Here is a 17411-nt window from a genome sequence, read left to right on the forward strand (position 1 = left end):
AATGTGAAAAAATTTAAGGGGTTTGAAGACTTCCGCAAGATACTGTATATACATACATACAGTACATATATATGGTGAGAGAGAGAGAGAAAATGGGAATAAATTAACTTCATTTTAGTGACCATATTCACATTTTACTGCAGTCAAAGCTTAACATAATTTCCGTTATTTTATTATTTGAGCTGTATAACCATTTTCAAAAAGTGGACACACAAAAAGACACTTCTGTCTTGTTAAACTAGGAAATATAATTTATTGCATAAAAATTATATTTAGTTACAGTAAGAAGTCTAAACATTTATGTACAGTATTACTTTACAGCATTACATGAAGACTCGAAAAAGACTCCTGACTTCTTGTGTACCTTCTTTGATATAAAATAACATCTGAACAAAACAAAAAAAAAGGTTCAGCCACACTTAAGAATCCATGAACAGCAACTACCATCCAGAGAAAAGCAAAGCCCATTAAGCTTCACACGTGAAAGGCTCAAAGGCGTTTTCGTGTTACATCGACTGAGAGATGACTGGAGACATTTCAGAGCCATTTAAAAGCTTCAGAGTTCACAATTTCAATGTTATTTACTGTCTTCGTCATGTAGAGGGTTAAAAAAAATCCTCCGAACAAACTTCTCGTTGTTCATTGTGAGGGCGCAAGACAGTGACATCCCAAAAGCTTCCTAAACAAATGAGGAGAACGGCACAGAGGTCACGGATCCCTGACCCCCAATTACAGTCATTTTGTTTGCATTTATTACGGCTGAGAGGCCTAAGAGGTCCAGTTTCCCCAGCTTAGATACAGCAGTGATCAAAAGAGGGACAGTAACAAGATTCCCATTCCACATACTTCATACAAGAGACATCAAGACGTCCACAGATTCACTTTTTGTTGTGCACTTGCATAGTACTTATAATGGGAAAAGGGGACAACAGATATGATGAAGCCTGTTCATTCATATACACTGTAGCACTGACTGATAGGTTGGTGCAAACAAGCTCTGTCACACTGTATTTTTCCACCTCTCTCTCTCTCACACACACACACACACACATCTTGGTTATTTAATTCACACCTTTACAGGCATGGACAGATACTGCACATTTCCTTTTTGTTTTGTTTTGTTGCCAGACATTTGAACACTTGTGAAGAAAAGGTCAAGAAAAATAAAAGAAATGGACCCGCATCCACTTCAAACGATTATATGACTTCTGATAATAAGTAGTACATGGCTTTCAGGCTTACTCAAGGGAAACCCATTAAACCCCGAAAGTCAAAACAGACAATAAAGAGCAAGTGGGTCATACTGCAATCAACAGAGCACTTACGCCACCTTTCAAGGCTACTATTTATAATTTAAACAGCACGACTGACTGGCATCAAAACCTGAAAACGGCTTTCTGCCATCCGCACAATTTCATACTCTTTAACCAGTGCAGCATATTTGCAGTACGCTTTCCCAAGAAGGATCAAACCATATTTAACCTCAGCGTAACATTTCAATTTCACTCCATCTCAGTTTCAATGACCAAAAAAAGTCAGCTCTTACTTGTGAGGTACATCACAAAAACCTTTAAATGCAAGGTTTAACTGCTATCGTGCCTCTTTTCAGTCAGAGATGAATGCAACATTGCAGCAGTTTTAAAAAAAAGAACATAACGGCAGTTACGAACAGAAGAGTGAAAAACAGTGATCCGCAAATAGGGATAATAACTTTAAAAAGTCCGTTCCCTATAGGAAACTAATATGAGTTTACCAGAAAGCTCTCCTGCATTAGAAATGATCGACTGAATATAAAAAAGAGAGATAACGGAGGCTAATGGCAGTATGATCAGAGAAAGAAAAAGATTGGTCCTCTGCTAACGAGAACGCACAAATCCATTCCTGTACGCTATTTCAAAAGACACAGAAAATGATGCTTCAAACTAAAGTAAAAGTGAAGCAACTCTCCGAAGCATGTGGTTTGTTTCAAGTGAAATCGTTATGAAAGCTGATTTTAGTGCAGATGATTATAGCTCCTTTTTAATATCTGCCTTTTTTCCACCTTTACTCTTGTTTATTTGTATGCGAGCACGTTTCCTGAGGAGCTTGGCGCACTGCTGTTTTACCGGACACAGAATCTCAGTGTCTTTAAGCATCTAGCGGTCGCTAGGAAACAAAGCCAGCTGCTCGATGTGCAATGGCGTTAGATACTTCATACTTTCACACTTGCTATGTGTAGCAGTGTGTATCAGTATGATGCAACTATCATTTAATCATGAGCTGATACCAGCAAATGCACCAAAGAACTGACTTCTTTTTCAAACAACATCTCTGTTTTGTGATTGCAGCATCATCTCATTTGCTACATTTAGATATGTTTTATTCAAAGATCATCCAGAGCGCCTGACCACAGCTCATACGCTTTGCAATCCTTGGAATATTCAATCCTTGCATGAGCACAAAGGAACTGAGGTAAAAGGCAAGTTGTAACGATGCACTGGAGTGCAGTTTCCATCCGCTTGCATTAATTCTAGGTTTTTAGTGGCGAACATGTCCCTTTTCACACTTTTTTGATTGGCCGATCAGCAATCTCCATCCGTCGTCATGACAACCAAGACCTCACTCTTGCCCATCTCTTCAAGAGCTGTCGCCAAGGAGACCAGGTCTGCGTCACCCTGGTGACAAGCTTCCCAAAGGTCTAGCAGCACACCTGTGGGGCTGGGTTTGGTTGCAAAGTAGTTCAGATACCTGAGGGAGAGACGTGGAAAGAGATGAAACAGTTCTCATCGTCTACGTCACGTGTAGAAATAAATATGCTGATTTTTTTTTTGGTGCCGGGAAAGATTACCTGTCAAAGCCCAGGCTGCGAGCCAGCATTCTCCAGTCGCAACCGCGTGCGCTGGGGGCATCCAGACTGGCACAAATTTTCTGGCGTATGGATACGGGCAGTCGGAAAGCATATGGGCCCACTTGAGATGAAGGCAGACACGAACCGCCTGCTGGCAATGGAGAGTGGGGAGGCAAGGTCTGAAGAGCAAACGCACAAACACGGGAAAAGAAGTCAGCGCCAGATACTATATATTATTTTCAAATCATTCACTAGTGACTCGACAGAATAGGTCCTGCTGTTTTCTGTACCTCTTGGATGTCGGTGTTAAGCTGGAATATCTGTCCCTCGCCCTCCACCTGTCTGACACAGATCTTGCAGGTGAGCTGGGAAACCACCAGGCTTCCTCTCTCCAGACTGAAGGTGCAATGCAACGGCCGCTGACTCCCACTCCAAATGTGATAGAATGGGATTTCCTGGGACCATACACACAATTAAAAGGATCATTTTTAGTGAAATGGAACATCATGAATTGCATCTGACGATGCTCAAATGGGTAACATTTTAATAATACTCCTACACAATTTTGTACATATGCCATTCAAAAGTTTTAGATTGGTAAGATTTTTTTCATGGTTTAAATAAAAGTCTCTTCTGCTCACTAAGGCTGCGTTTATTTGATTAAAAATACAGCAAAAACAGTAATATTGTGAAATATTTTTTACAATTTAAAGCTGCAGTCCGGCGTTTTTCCTCTTTGTCGCCATCTCTGTTCGAAATCTGCAATTGCAGTCATTCGCGGAATTATCAACTTTACGTGAGTTGTACTTCAACACCTTCGACACGTCACAGCGCGGATGAACTCAATGTTTGAGGAGACTTTGAGGCTGTCAGTCACTGCGCTGGTGTGGATACTGGCATTCAGAATCACAGATTATTATTTTTGGAAGTATGACCAACATAAGAATTTTCACCGGAAAATGTCATCTGAACTAGTAAGAAACATCCACCTTTGTTCTGGTTCTGACATTGCAGTAAATCGCGCTGATTAAATCTAACAATCGCTTATAAGTTATCATATCACGCAAAACCGTGCAAATTATACTTTGTTCTCAAATTGTTAATGTTAACAACGTCAGCATTGCGTGACTACATGTAATGTCCTTCCGATATCTATCCTTGTTTTCGCATGGGTCCGGTTGCAGTCTCTTTTTTTTCTGTAGCCACTCCGAAGTCCGAACGAAGTCTTTTGCATTTTACAACGGGTGAATCTGTTGTCACTGGTGATTGTCGTTTGAACTTTTCTGGATCCGCCATCAAATTGATAAGTTTAATTATATCAAGTGCTGTAAGAAAAGGCTATAAATCTCCATCTCCAACATCCTCACACGCAATATAGCCTACTAGCCGAGACTCTTCTTTATGTGTACAGATGTGACGTAATGACGCAAAGACATGCTCGAATCTCGGCGGAAATCCACCAGTACCACTGGAATTAAAAACATTATTACAAGCTTACCGTTTTGAATCGAGCTAAGGGCAAGCAGATAGTTTTGAACACTGGCTGGTTATGTATTTTCTCAAATATGTATTTTGGATAATTTTTAACCCCCAAAAAGCTACAGACTGCAGCTTTAAAATAGCTGTTTTCAATTTGAATAGATTTTAAAATGTTATTTATTCCTGTGATTGCAAAGCTGTATTTTCAGCATCAATACTCCAGTCTTCAGTGTCACATGATCCTTCAGAAATCATTCTAATATGCTGATTTGCTGCTCAAGAAACATTTATTATTATTATCAAATGTTGAAAACAGTAGTGTGCAATTTTTTTAAGGATTCTTTGATTAATATAAAGTTAAAAAAACAGCATTTAATTGAAATCGAAAGCTATTGATGTCACGGTTTGGGTTTTGTTTCTTGTTTCTTGTTCCTGGTTCTTGTCATGTGATTCCGTTTGTCATGTGATCCTGCCATGTGTCTTGTCATTGGTTAATCGTCTGATTATTGTTCACAGGTGTCCCTTGTCTTGTCGTTAGTCTTGTGTATTTAAGCCCTCATGTTTGCCCTGTGTCTTTGTCTAGTATTGTATGTTCTGTAATGAATGGCTGGCAGCAAGCTTTAGGACCCAAATGCAAACTTTAATAAAACACTCAAACACAAAACAAAGGCATGGCGAGGCATGAGGCATGAAACAGAAAACTGAAAACAAGAACCTGGACCAGTAACATTCACACATAACATACAATACTAGACAAAGACACAGGGCAAACATGAGGGCTTAAATACACAAGACTAACGACAAGACAAGGGACATCTGTGAACAATAATCAGACGATTAACCAATGACAAGACACATGGCAGGATCACATGACAAACGGAATCACATGACAAGACAAGAACCAGGAACAAGAAACAAGAAACAAAACCCAAACCGTGACAATTGAACCATTATAAATGTATTTACTGATTTTTTTTTTTGTCAATTTAATGCATCCTTGCTGAATAAAAGTATTAATTTATTTAATTTGAACATTAAAGTTAAGCTGAAATACCATTTGCAACTCATTTCAGTTCTGTAATCTGATGTAATTCTGATGCAGCGGCCACTTGCATAAACTTGGCCACTTAAAGACATAGTTCACCCAAAAATGAAAATTATGTCATTATTTATTCACCCTCAAGTTGTTCCAAACCTGTATGAGTTTCTTTCTTCTGCTGAGCACAAAGGAAGATATTTTGAAGAATGTTGGTAACCAGACAGTTGACAGTAACCACTTACATCCATAGTATTTATTTTCTACTATGAAGGTCAATGGTTAACTTCAACAGTTTGATTACCAACATTCTTCAAAAATATTATTTTGTGTTCAACAGAAGAAAGAAACTCAGGTTTTGAACAACATGAGGGTGAGTAAATGATGACATAATTTTCATTTTTGGGTGAACTATGCCTTTAAGACCATCTTAAGAACTAGTTTGATCAACTAGCAGATAGCCAAGGGGTATACATTTCTGTTTCAAAGTAGACCAAACTACATTTTATGTAACTAACTTTAAAAAGTTAGGACCAGTCTTGTGGAAAAAATAAAGACTAACTTTTTAAGACTAGTGTAAGCAGTTTACAGTATGTAACTGGCCACAGGGGTTTGGAGGAGAGGGATTGAAAACTAGGAGGGATTTGTGACAAAAATAAAAGTCGTTTCACAGATGGAGCAAGTTAATACATTAAACCAAACAAAACAAGAAGAAATTCTAAATTCTAACCATATAACCAATAACAATACAAAATCTCTCACCTGATACTTAGCCAGGAGTTTACTCCTCCAATGTGAATGAGGAATGTCATGAATTGATAGCCGCAGGTTGTGGTAACTGTCCTTAAAGAGGAGGGGTTTGGGATCCTCTAGTAAAACCCCTCCCAGACTTCGCTCAACTTCTAATACTTCCTGCAATAAGATAAAGACAAAATGTATACTTATTTTATATTTTCAATCCAAACATTGTATTGGTAAAGTAAACTTGGGAAGGTCCATTAAGTGGGGCAGGTAAACTGACCTTAAGGGCATGTGGTGTGTCCTGTATACAGTAGACCCTCAGGCTGTAGTCCAATGAGAGGCACGGGGCCCGAGGAGCAAAGAGGGCCAACTGCAGTCTCTTACAGGCTGGTCGAGGGGGAGCCGACTGTCCCACCAGACCATACGTTCCCAGCTGCTCCATCAGAATATGGCAGCTTTGCTCCTCCACCTGTAGGTAGCAGGGAGAGGACAGACTCTCCTCTCCCACAGTTAGCACCTCCTAGTGGATGGGAGGAAAATAAAAATGTTACACTATGGCCTGGGCTGAATCCGAAATCGCCCCCCAAACCATCATTCACTATTTCCTACGTTAGTCCACTAATACTGTTCACTTGAAGAAGTGAATAAAAACAAGTGAGCGAATTCGGACAGCCGTTGATCATACTTCGGTTGTACACTCGTTATTGCAGTGCAATATGGGATTGAATAAGTGCACTCATGTCCACTATGGTTTCGGACACCACTACAAATGGCTGTCCCTTTAAATAACGCCCTATTTGAGGGTATAGGGGGCGATTTCAGATTCAGCCCTGGTTTCACAGACAGGCCTTAGATTAAGTCAGGATTAGGCTTTAGTTCAACTAGGACATTTAAGTAGGTTTTATAAACATGCCTTAGGGGAAAAAAACATTACTGGTGTGCATCTTGAGACATAACAATGAGACAAAGCAAGTTGTTTTTAGTTAAAACAGCTCAAACATGCATTTTAGTGCTTAAGCCTTGTCTGTGAAACCGAGGGTATGTCTAATGATGTGATGTCTGTCAAGAGTATATACTATCCTGATTTAACCTGTCATCCATTAACACTCATCATTCCTCTTGCTCTTTCAATTACCCAACCTCATCCTTCACTGATTCTCTGTCATTATCCAATGATCTATAGCCGCTCTCATTTTTCAGACATTATGCTCACCTCCCAGGAGCCTTGATGGTTCTGCATTTTGAGGGTGAGGGTCCAGTCTGGGGGCTCTAGCTGGGCACAGTGAGGCAGACTGAGGATTACAGGTCTGCTCAGCAGCATGCCGGAGGGTCCGCAGCTCACCACTGGACTTAATACCGTCTGACTACCATCTGATGGCAACCTGACACACAAACACAGCAACAGAGGTGAGCAACCTGACATCCATGCAACTCAAATTAAGTACAATATCATAAACACAACATCCCATATTCTGTCCTCCTTTATTTGGAGTAATATTAGATTAGAAATTGTTTGTTTTTATCCTTTTGCCACTTGTACTTATAATGATAGTGGAAAGGAAAGATTGGGAAGTGGGATACAGAAATGCTGCATGCCAAATTCAAACTTGTGTCGGCCACATGAGCACCAAGGCTCAGCCTCACTGTGCCAAAAAAGACATGCTAAGCCAGAGCTATGGCTCTAACAATATTTTTTTATACAAATGGTGAGAGGAAGACAATGCTTGCAGTCTGAAAGCTCTAAAGGCAGAGCAATATGTATATATTTCATATTTGACAATAAAACAAAAACAGTAAAATAAAGAAAGAAGAAGAAAAAAAGAGAGAGCCTCAGCAAAAAAGTCAGAGCTCAGACAACCATTCAAGACATATTTGTTTGTTTGTGTTTTTCTGCTGTGTCAGTTTTGAAATGTTATTTTTTTCCCTAATGCTGCCACAGGGGTCAAAGCTTTTCTGCAGTCAATATTGCTCTGCAAGGACTGTCGAGATGTTTTGAACTGTTTGCAACTACACAAAGTGACAGATAAATGCAAGTGTTATAAGTCAGGAAATGACAGTGGGATGGGGCCGGGGCACTGAAAAACTGTTTTAAGTGGCTGACTTACGTTGTTTTCTCCCATTTGTTTATAATGAGATACATCTCGTAGAACTTGCCCTGAGGAATCGTCCCTGGTGGAACCAACAGGCTCACCCCTGGCAGGGAGAAGGGGGAACAGAGGTTAAAAAAATAAAAAAATATACATTTTTAATTAAATACTTTCAGTTTATAATTGCAGTATTTTTGCACTGTAATGTGAGCTATAATTTTTATTAAATATTTTTTTATATTTTTATATTAAAATTCATTTTATATACAGTATTTATATATATATATTTACAGTACATCTGTGTGTGTGAGTGTGTCTATATAATATAATTTAATCATACAGAAGAAGCTCCACAGTGATTTTATTTTACTTGGATCAGGTGTGGGCATGCAAAACAATTTTTTGTTGGTACAACAAACTAATAAATGTATCTAACATAAGAGGACTTGACTAACCCTCATCCTTCCCCCGCACTTTGTAATACATCTTTCCCAAATGACCCGAAGCCCTAAAATTATGCTTTTTTTTTTTTGTCCAGAAAGCTTATTTGGAGCAAATGAGCTGTTCCTGGATCCTTAAGTCAGTTTCCTTCAGTGTGCATTCATATACACATGTAGACATTATAAAATAATTTTTTGGTAAAGTTTTTGCATTTTTAGTTAGTATTTTAAGCTTTTTTTGGCTTTTCTATGTGTACTGAAGCATTCCTCGCATTCCATTCATTCCTAAGGGGGTCAAATTGACCCAGGAGCAAAGCATTTGTTACTTTTTTAAATTTCAACCACAATTGTTTTGTGTATTCGTAGTTCAAAGTCCTAGGGTCTTGGACCCCCCTGATGAACACTCAATTTTTCTATTTTTTTTTAATGAGTTTCGGGTCAAAATGACCCGAGGGAAGAATGAGGGCTACCAGAAGTGAAAATGATTGGGAAAAAACCCTATAAAAGTGTTAAATACGGCTCCTTTAAAGCCTATTACCTGTATTAGGGATGGTGAGACGGCCACCCAGGGAGCCCAGTGTGGCGCTGGCACTGTGACTGGGCTCCCTGGGCAGTGTATGCCCACGGTAGTCTTTAGGTCCAGAGCCCACGGTCTTCAGGCTCATGATCTCCCCGTCAGTAGAGCCCGGGCCTGACGGTAGCTCGAGGGAGGACATGGTAGAGGTGTTGTACACCTTTATCTTCAGGCTAGGAAGTGGGTCCAGCAGGGGAGACGTGGTCATGGGGATCTTATGCTGAGAGTCCAGTGTGGCCTGCTGCAGTGCGAAAAGCGGCCCGCGAAAGGTTCCGGCACTGGCTGTGAGGTCAGGAGGGGCTGTCGGATGCAGTAGATGTGGATTATCTAACAAAGTAGAGAAGTGAAAAGAGAGAAGGAAATGTTTCTGGCTAGCTGCAAAGTTGCAAGAGAGGATTTGCCTAAGAAATTAGAGTATTAAAGGGTAGAGGATTTAAAAGAGGAGCCATATAAACAAGTTATAGCAGATTAAATACTTTTGAGAGAGCAGGTGACAGCAGGAGAAAGGATTAAAACTTAACATATATAGCGGGGGGAAAGAGAGTTTATAATAGGTTTGAAGGGGTTGAGAGGAGTGAGAATGAAACATTAAAAAAAGTGAGAAAGAGATAGTGAGGAAACACGGATGTCTCACCCTGTCGTGGTGGTTTGTAGTTGCCAGGATGGAAGGCTGCAGTAAGGGCCGATGACGAATCTGTGATTTCACCGTGGAAATGGCGGCAGCTCCGGCGATAGACCAGGATGCCCACACACAGCACGAGGATCACGCTCAGCAGCAAAGCCCCCACCAGCCCTGCGTACACCATTACACCAGCACCGGAGCCAAGAGCTGAGAAACATACAGGTACAGATTTACTCATACATACAAACATGTCACTGGTGTAAATAAATGCATTATGCAACACAAAAATGTGAACAAAGGAAAATAAACAGGTTGGAAAAAGGAGAAGAGCTTAATACCCAGACTTTAAACTATCAGCATAAAGTCTTGCAGCTTGTTCCGTTCAAGAGATGCCCACTGAACAGCGTGTAAAGAGACCAATCAAAGTTTTTGTTTTGTTTTTATGCATCATTTACAGAGGTTTATCCACCTTATTTTTAACTTAAGTGCGGGTGTGACTATTTGTAACTTGAATGTACGAGGCTTCCGGTGTCATCTGCTTCATGTTATTTTTAGCTGTACAAAACAGCTTATTATGCAGCTTGATATTGCAAACTGGTATTTCTTATGCTATTTTAATGTATAGTCGTAATTATAAACACTGGTTTGTAGCACAAACTATTTACTGCATTTTGTTATTGTTCTAGTTATTTACCTATAGACCTTAATCAGGGTAGTGCCATATTTAATTTTTGACAGGAATGAAAATGTTGCTGTGAGGGACAGAAGTACAGTGTTTAATGGATTGTGCTGTTGTTTAACAACATACCGATTGTTCAGCTGACGAAACATCTTTCCGAAAAAAAGAAAAAAACTTTCAGTAGAGAAAAACTCAATAAAAACTTGTGAGTTATAATAGAAATAATGTGATCTAGGACCTTTATGCAGTGCTTGACATTGTAAAGACTGTAAGTCTATCCCTCACAGCCTCAATTTCATCCGCTTTAAATTCAATATGGTGTCTAACCTGACTAAAGTCTAAAGCGGCTAATGTATTGGAAGTCTCACACATTCACAGAAAACAGCTTACTTCTGCGTTGCAAAATAAGGTGGATATGTAATACTTGAACTGTTTTTTCCCCAGGAAGTTACATAGCACTGGCCAATCATCAGATTGTAACTGGTGATGCTTGCTATTTTTGTGGTCAGTAAACAGATTGTGGGTGGTCTGAGGATTATAAAAAGGGTCTAAAAGTTTGAACTTGTCTGAACAGTTGGGGGTGCTGTAGATCTAAGTCCACGGTGGGACTCTCTTCCCTGACTCCTGATCCCTGTCTCTTTCTTAATTCAGCCATTGCTGTATTAAGTACTATATTTACATACCTTGCTTAGTATACTATAAAAAGGCTTTAGGAGGAGAGTAGAGATAGAGGTGATCACATAGGTACTGCACTCAAGAGACGTAGAGGAGAGAAAATGAGGAAGAGAGCAGATGCGTGTGAAGACTGAGAGAGGGAAAAAGGGCTCAAGTGACGGGACGGAAGTGAATCTGACAGCCATCTTAACTTATTACAGCAAATGGAACCAAGCCGAATTAGGTACGTTATTTTTTGGTGCTGAATGTCACATTGGTCTCAGAATATTAGCATCACTTGAACAGTAAGCTATACTATTGATCGCTCTGGGCCAGAATGATGCACAGTCATTAACTTCAATGTCTTCAAAAAGCACTCTATTCTGAACCAAGGCTGCATATGTATTATACATCATTTTCCTGGAAGGCGTATGCACATTTTCCTGTGTGTGTGTGTGTGTGTGTGTTTATAAATTGCATAATTCTGCATACTATACTGAACAGGACAACAACCTCTTACACCTGAAAATGATATTTAAACGGTAATCAAGAAAATGTATAAACCTATATAGAAGCCAACCCAATTAAATCAAACAATATTTGGTTATTTTAAAACTCTCAAGCTATTACTATGTTCCCTTGGCCTGTTAACAGAAGTAGGTGCTCCATGGCAGTTCCAAAATATTGTGACAGCTGAAACGTACAATTTTAGTGAAAATTATATTTATTTTATATTTAAATTGGCAATCAATTAAATTGATAAAATAAAAATTAGTAATGGTGATAAGAAAATAAATAAATATATAATCATAAAAACAACTCCCAAAGCTGCACAAAATGTCTCATGCCTGTAGATAATTTTAAAATGGACTGTTTATTAAGTCAATCAATCAACCAATCAATCAATCAGTCAATCGATCAACCAGTCAATCACCAATAATAATAATAAAAAATGCCAAAGCTGTAAAAAGTGTCTGTAGATCATTTAAATATAGACTGTGAGGTGCTGTCCACTATTTCATAATCTCAATTCACTTGTTTTCCCTTCATTTCACATGGCTCTGTTTTATCATGCAAGACAAGTGTGCTGCGTATCTAGAGATGAACAGGAAAGAAATGACAGAGTGAAACTACCCACACAAACACGCACACATCATACATACAGTATATTGCATCTTTTAGATTAATATTTCCAGTTGCTTTTTCATGGCTTTCCCAGACACAATCACATAAGTAGCCAGGCACACAGAGGGAGAGGGTGGAAAGTGGATGCAACAAAGTGTCAAATAAAAAACACTGTTATTAAAATGAAAACTTACGATGGCTTGAATGTTCAATAGAAACCTTTTTATCTGTTAGAAAAAAAGGCAAAAACAAAGAAAAAAGAAAAAGGAAAATAATGAACAAGGATGGATGAGCAAAGTTATGAGCATGGATCAGAGATGACTGCAATTGAAAGTGGAACAAATAATCAATAAATGCAAATACAAGCAAATGAAACATCAAACCATAAACATTGAAATCAAAGGTTTATGGCGGGCAGAGCAAAAGTAAATATCTTACAGCTCTCAAGGGATGGTAGGCACTAGAGGAATCATTTGTGAGGATATTTATATATATATATATATATATGAATGTGTGTGTGTTTGTCTATGCTGCATTATTAATGCTGGAATCTGGGTTGTGCTCCAGACAGGCCGCACTAAAACTTCCAGTATGCACTGTGTTCTGGCTGAACAGTGTGTGCATATGTAAGTGTGTGAGCAAGCTATTGATGTTCTCATGGGAGTATTCAATGCTGTCAGCTGTGCTCTTCCAAAACCAGCCCTAGGATGAGCACCCACTGTCAAGATGAATCTGGCTCACCGTCACATGGCTGGTGTGTTTCTTCACTAGCTAGTATTAAAGTACATTTTGTCTGACTGGCCAAACCTCACCGTTTACCCTCCTGTCCATCTGTGCTCGCCCAGAGCCCTGTGCTAACTCATTTCTGAGGATCAGCATTATTGTAGTACCATTTTAAATACTAATATATGCTTTTTAATTTTATACTGTTTTCATTTTAATTTTAGTTAAAGTTTGAGTAATTTTATAGTGTTTTGCAATTTCTATTAATTTAAAAAAAAAATTGTCTGTTTTTTTATAATTTCAATTTTAAATATTTTAGTACATCAAGTTAAACTAAATAAAAAGAGAAAATGTTACCTTAGCAACTAGCTGAAATAAAATGTGTACATTTTTAATATTTAATTTAATTTATTTTAACAAATGTTTTTATTTATGGTTTTAATTTAAGTTCGCTATAATAACCTAGGTGAGGACCAGGTTCATATCTGTCAGATACTCATTAGAGTGGTAGAGTCACATTCCAAAAAACGTTGTCATTTTGTCACTGATGATGCTGGGTCATGTGACTTACTGCGGGCACACAGTCCCTCTGTGCAGTTCTTGCTCTCCATCATGCTGCCGCTGCAGTGGCGTCCTCCGTTACGCGGTGGGGGCGCTTGACATTCACGACTGCGCCAGTGCGTGCACTCCGTCCCACACGCGGACCACTTGGCCCACTCCGTCCAGCCTCCATCCACTAGGAAAATACAAAATCAGCGATTACGCAGTGGATCATGTGTGAATCTGTTAGTGGAGGGTTATACAAGTGTGTCATGTGAAGTTGTGACAGATGTCAGTCTTCACCTGGACAGAGGGTGGTGCAGGTGACTCTTTGGAATGGTGGGCCATCACAGAAGGCTCCTCCATTGAGCGGTGCTGGATTGGTGCAGCTGCGTGTCCGTCGCTGCCAGCCCCGCCCACATTGAGCATTGCACTCTGACCACTCTGTCCAGGATGACCAACCCCCACTCACTAAGGAAGGAAAACCAGATACACATATAAATATCATGAGACATGCAGTTTGATCTGAGGAGAATGGAGCCTTTTAGCTACAGTAACTGGACTATAAAAGAAAGAAATAAAACAAGCAGCAATGCAAAAGGAAACACTATGAGCCATACAGCAGGATAAGATGTACAAGAGAGTTGCATTTTATATCATACGTGAGGGATAATGTACAGTCAGCCAGACATTATCATTACATAATTGACCAGGACCCCAATATGAAGCAGAGGGTCTTGAAACATCCTGAAGGAGTTTATTTTGCAACAATGACCAGATTAATGTATTTAGTCCCGCGTAGTACACAGGTGTTTACCAAATAAATTAATAAATAAACATGAAATATTGATTTTGTGCTGAAATATTGTTATGGACACTACTGTTTCAAAAGCTTGGGGTTGGTAAGATTTTTTTAATGTTTTTGAAAAGGAGTCTCTTATGCTCACCCAATGATGCATTTATTTGATCAAAAATACAGTAAAAACTGTAATATTGTGAAATATTATTACAATTTAATTTATGTTTTCTATTTGAATATATTTTAAAATGTAATTTTTTCCTGTGATGCCAAAGCTGAATTTTCAGCAGTCATACTCATTACTCAAGTCTTCAGTGTCACATGATCCCTCAGAAATCAATCTAATATGGTGAATATTATCAATGTTGAAAACAGTTGTGCTTCTTAATATTTTTGAGGCAAGCGTAAAACAATTTATTTCAAATATTTTGTATGTTCTTACTGTCACTTTGTTTTGATCAGAGAGAGTAATACAAAAAGACATCAAAGTAGTACAATGTAGGTCACTGGTCAAATATACAGTTATCGATGATTTTAGACTGTAGAATGCTGGAACTGACCAATAAGGATCAAGTATTTCAGAGGGTGATTCTAGGGGTGATTCTAGTACTCTTCCCCTTGATAGATTCTTTCAGTGATTCAGATGGCTGTAGGGATTCTGATTGGTCAAGTGGTTACCGTAGACGATGAGAGTGGCAGTGCTGCTGCGTCGCTTAGCGACCACATTGCGAGCCACGCAGGTGTAGTTAGCCGTGTCAGAGAGTCGAGCCTGCTTGATGATTAGGTCATGGTCGATGGTAATTAGAAAGTTAGAATCCAGCGCCGGGTCAATGAGCTCTTCGTTCTTCAGCCAGTCCACCTGTGGCATTATAAAAAATCAATCCATTCAGTTTGTAGAAGAATGATGTGTATCTGGACCAAAAACTGCACTTACAATCATTTGAATAGAAAATTAAAAAGCACCATGCTCTGAATACAAAAGAGGTGTAAATTAATGAAACTGGACAGTGTAAAATATCCTGTGTGGTTGAAAGTTTTATCAAAGCCTGAAAAGTGTAAACATCAAGCAAACAATCAGTGTTTGTTTGTTTGTTATTTTGCATTGAACAAACTGAAGAAAACCCCAGACGGAGGTTGAGACAATAACAGAAAGGATGGGAAGGCGAGATGGCACCTCAGCAGGCGGGATGCCCTCTGGTGGACGACACTGCAACAAGACTTCCTGCTCCAGACGCACCTCCCTGCCAAGAGGCTCCTGCTCAAAGTTCTTCCTTAGGTCTGATAAACACAGAAATGATTTTTTAAAACAAAACAAACAACAAAAAAGTGTTTCCGTTTGTTTAAATTATAAGCTAAGTATTATTCATATGTGTTCTGGATTAAAGTAGCAATAGCGAAAATAGTCAAAATTCTTGGTTTCTCTTCAGGAGCTGTCTTCTAAAAAGGCATGTCACAGCAACAGATGACATAAGCTGCTGAACACAAACTCACAGGCGATGCGGACGTAAGCCCGCCGGCTCTTTGTGGTGCCTGCCGAGCTCCAGGCAACACACTGGCACCAATAATCCTCCAGCCCAAACAACTCCTCTACCTGCGTCCGGGAAACAGAGATATCTACTTCTCTCACTACCAGACCTAAGACAGGAAAAAAAGAAAAGAATATATCAATCAAGTTTGAAACATATGTGTTACTGAGTGTAGTGAAATTGCAAGCTCCCACACTGTGCTTTTTATTTGAAAATAATAGTTGCATTTACATTGATTCATTTGGCAGATATAATAAAAGACATATAATTATTAAAAATATATATATAATATATAAAAACTATAAATAATAATATAACATCAATACAAAATGAATAAACATTTAAACATAAAATAATAAACTTTTTTAAAAAAAATGTTTTAAAAAATCATGCAAATAAAATAATAAAAATGTATAAAAAATATTTAAAAAAATGTAAAGCTAATGTAAATATAGTTATTAGGAAGATTATAAGTACTAAAGAAAAAAAAGCTTGATCGGGGCAGACAGGGTGAAACAGTTTTGATCATTTTATGATTCAGGCTTCCCTCACAGATCTTATGGCCATAGCCGTGTTCACTGACATGCAAGTAGACTATAAAGTACACAGTATGTTGACAACCACTTCTAAATAAATGACTTTGATTATTCCAGTACTGTCAGTAAAGACAAATCACAACATCACAGCATACAAATACATCCTAGAGAATGTTAAAGCTTCTCTAAGCGATCCTGGGTGACGTCACTTCTTGTTGACGTTCGAACTATTGTCAAACAAAACGGAGGCTAGCTAGACCCTCCCTCCTCCTCATCCGCACACTAACCCCCCAAACCACACCCCCAAACCCTTCTTGTCGGTCATTGGCTGGAACAGTTTGTTATGTTTCGTGGAGCGGGTCGCCGCAGTTTGTTTTTGTTGCCGTTTGTGGAGCCTGGGGTGTCTGCAGAGACCGCGTTTTTTTACAGTGTGTTCAGGGGACAGGCAGCTAGCGGATAGTGAGGAGATGTTTGCTGTATGTGACAAAAAAAGTTTTGGCCTAAAAAACGCGTGACATCGCTTAGAGCGCCTTTAAAGAGGTATAAGCCATGAACCAAACCCACCAGCTACAAGGTGAATCACAACATTACAAACTTCAATTTGAAGCAAAAAGGTATTTGAAAATCAGACATAAAAAGGGTACAAGATTGTAGAGGGAAAAAACTACAATCCTTTGAAGCATAGCGAATGACACAATTGGATTAAAAATGACAGATAACTATAAAACTATTGATCTAAAGATGTTGATTGTTTATAGAAACAACATATATGTTGTTTAACTTTATAAGTTATCGTTCAAAATCATTTCCTCTGTGGAGAAAATGAATGGAAATTTTATTTCTGGAACTCGACTGTTGCACTCTATTCTGTACTGCCGACTTTCTGGAATCAGCCTGGAAAGGGTTTTTTCCTATTCTACAGTACACATAAACTTCAGAAGGTCAAGACCTGAACCCCACTAAACACCTGTGGGATGAACTGAAATGTCTAACTCCATATTAATGTCCATAGTAGTAAAATTA

The 17411-nt window shown here is 38.8% G+C and overlaps 1 protein-coding gene and 1 long non-coding RNA gene across 4 annotated transcripts in view; one reads left to right on the top strand and one right to left on the bottom strand.

Annotated features, from left to right (window-relative positions):
- Positions 1-229: 229 nt before the first annotated feature.
- unc5b (unc-5 netrin receptor B) overlaps positions 230-17411 on the bottom strand; it is a 97009-nt gene continuing 79827 nt past the window's right edge. Inside the window, exons 3-17 of one of the 3 annotated variants that reach the window (XM_056242870.1) lie at positions 15818-15961; positions 15501-15604; positions 15005-15185; positions 13831-13998; positions 13559-13723; positions 12459-12491; positions 9819-10013; positions 9149-9484; positions 8189-8276; positions 7297-7465; positions 6364-6603; positions 6105-6254; positions 3118-3282; positions 2828-3006; positions 230-2727 (exon numbers count right to left, since the gene is read on the bottom strand). In XM_056242870.1, coding sequence (XP_056098845.1) covers positions 2562-2727; positions 2828-3006; positions 3118-3282; positions 6105-6254; positions 6364-6603; positions 7297-7465; positions 8189-8276; positions 9149-9484; positions 9819-10013; positions 12459-12491; positions 13559-13723; positions 13831-13998; positions 15005-15185; positions 15501-15604; positions 15818-15961 — 2483 coding nt within the window. In that variant the 3' untranslated portion in view covers positions 230-2561. Of the gene's footprint in view, positions 2728-2827; positions 3007-3117; positions 3283-6104; positions 6255-6363; positions 6604-7296; positions 7466-8188; positions 8277-9148; positions 9512-9818; positions 10014-12458; positions 12492-13558; positions 13724-13830; positions 13999-15004; positions 15186-15500; positions 15605-15817; positions 15962-17411 lie in introns of all 3 variants that reach the window. The other 2 variants (XM_056242869.1, XM_056242871.1) reach the window with 2 other exon arrangements.
- LOC130077602 (uncharacterized) lies at positions 9924-15960 on the top strand. The gene is made up of 3 exons (XR_008805802.1): positions 9924-10028; positions 15444-15602; positions 15754-15960. It is a non-coding gene; the product is annotated as an uncharacterized LOC130077602 (long non-coding RNA).

This window comes from Rhinichthys klamathensis, unplaced genomic scaffold, assembly GCF_029890125.1.
Source record: "Rhinichthys klamathensis goyatoka isolate OS25496 unplaced genomic scaffold, OSU_Roscu_1.1 h1tg000764l_1, whole genome shotgun sequence".
Taxonomy (NCBI): domain Eukaryota; kingdom Metazoa; phylum Chordata; class Actinopteri; order Cypriniformes; family Leuciscidae; genus Rhinichthys; species Rhinichthys klamathensis.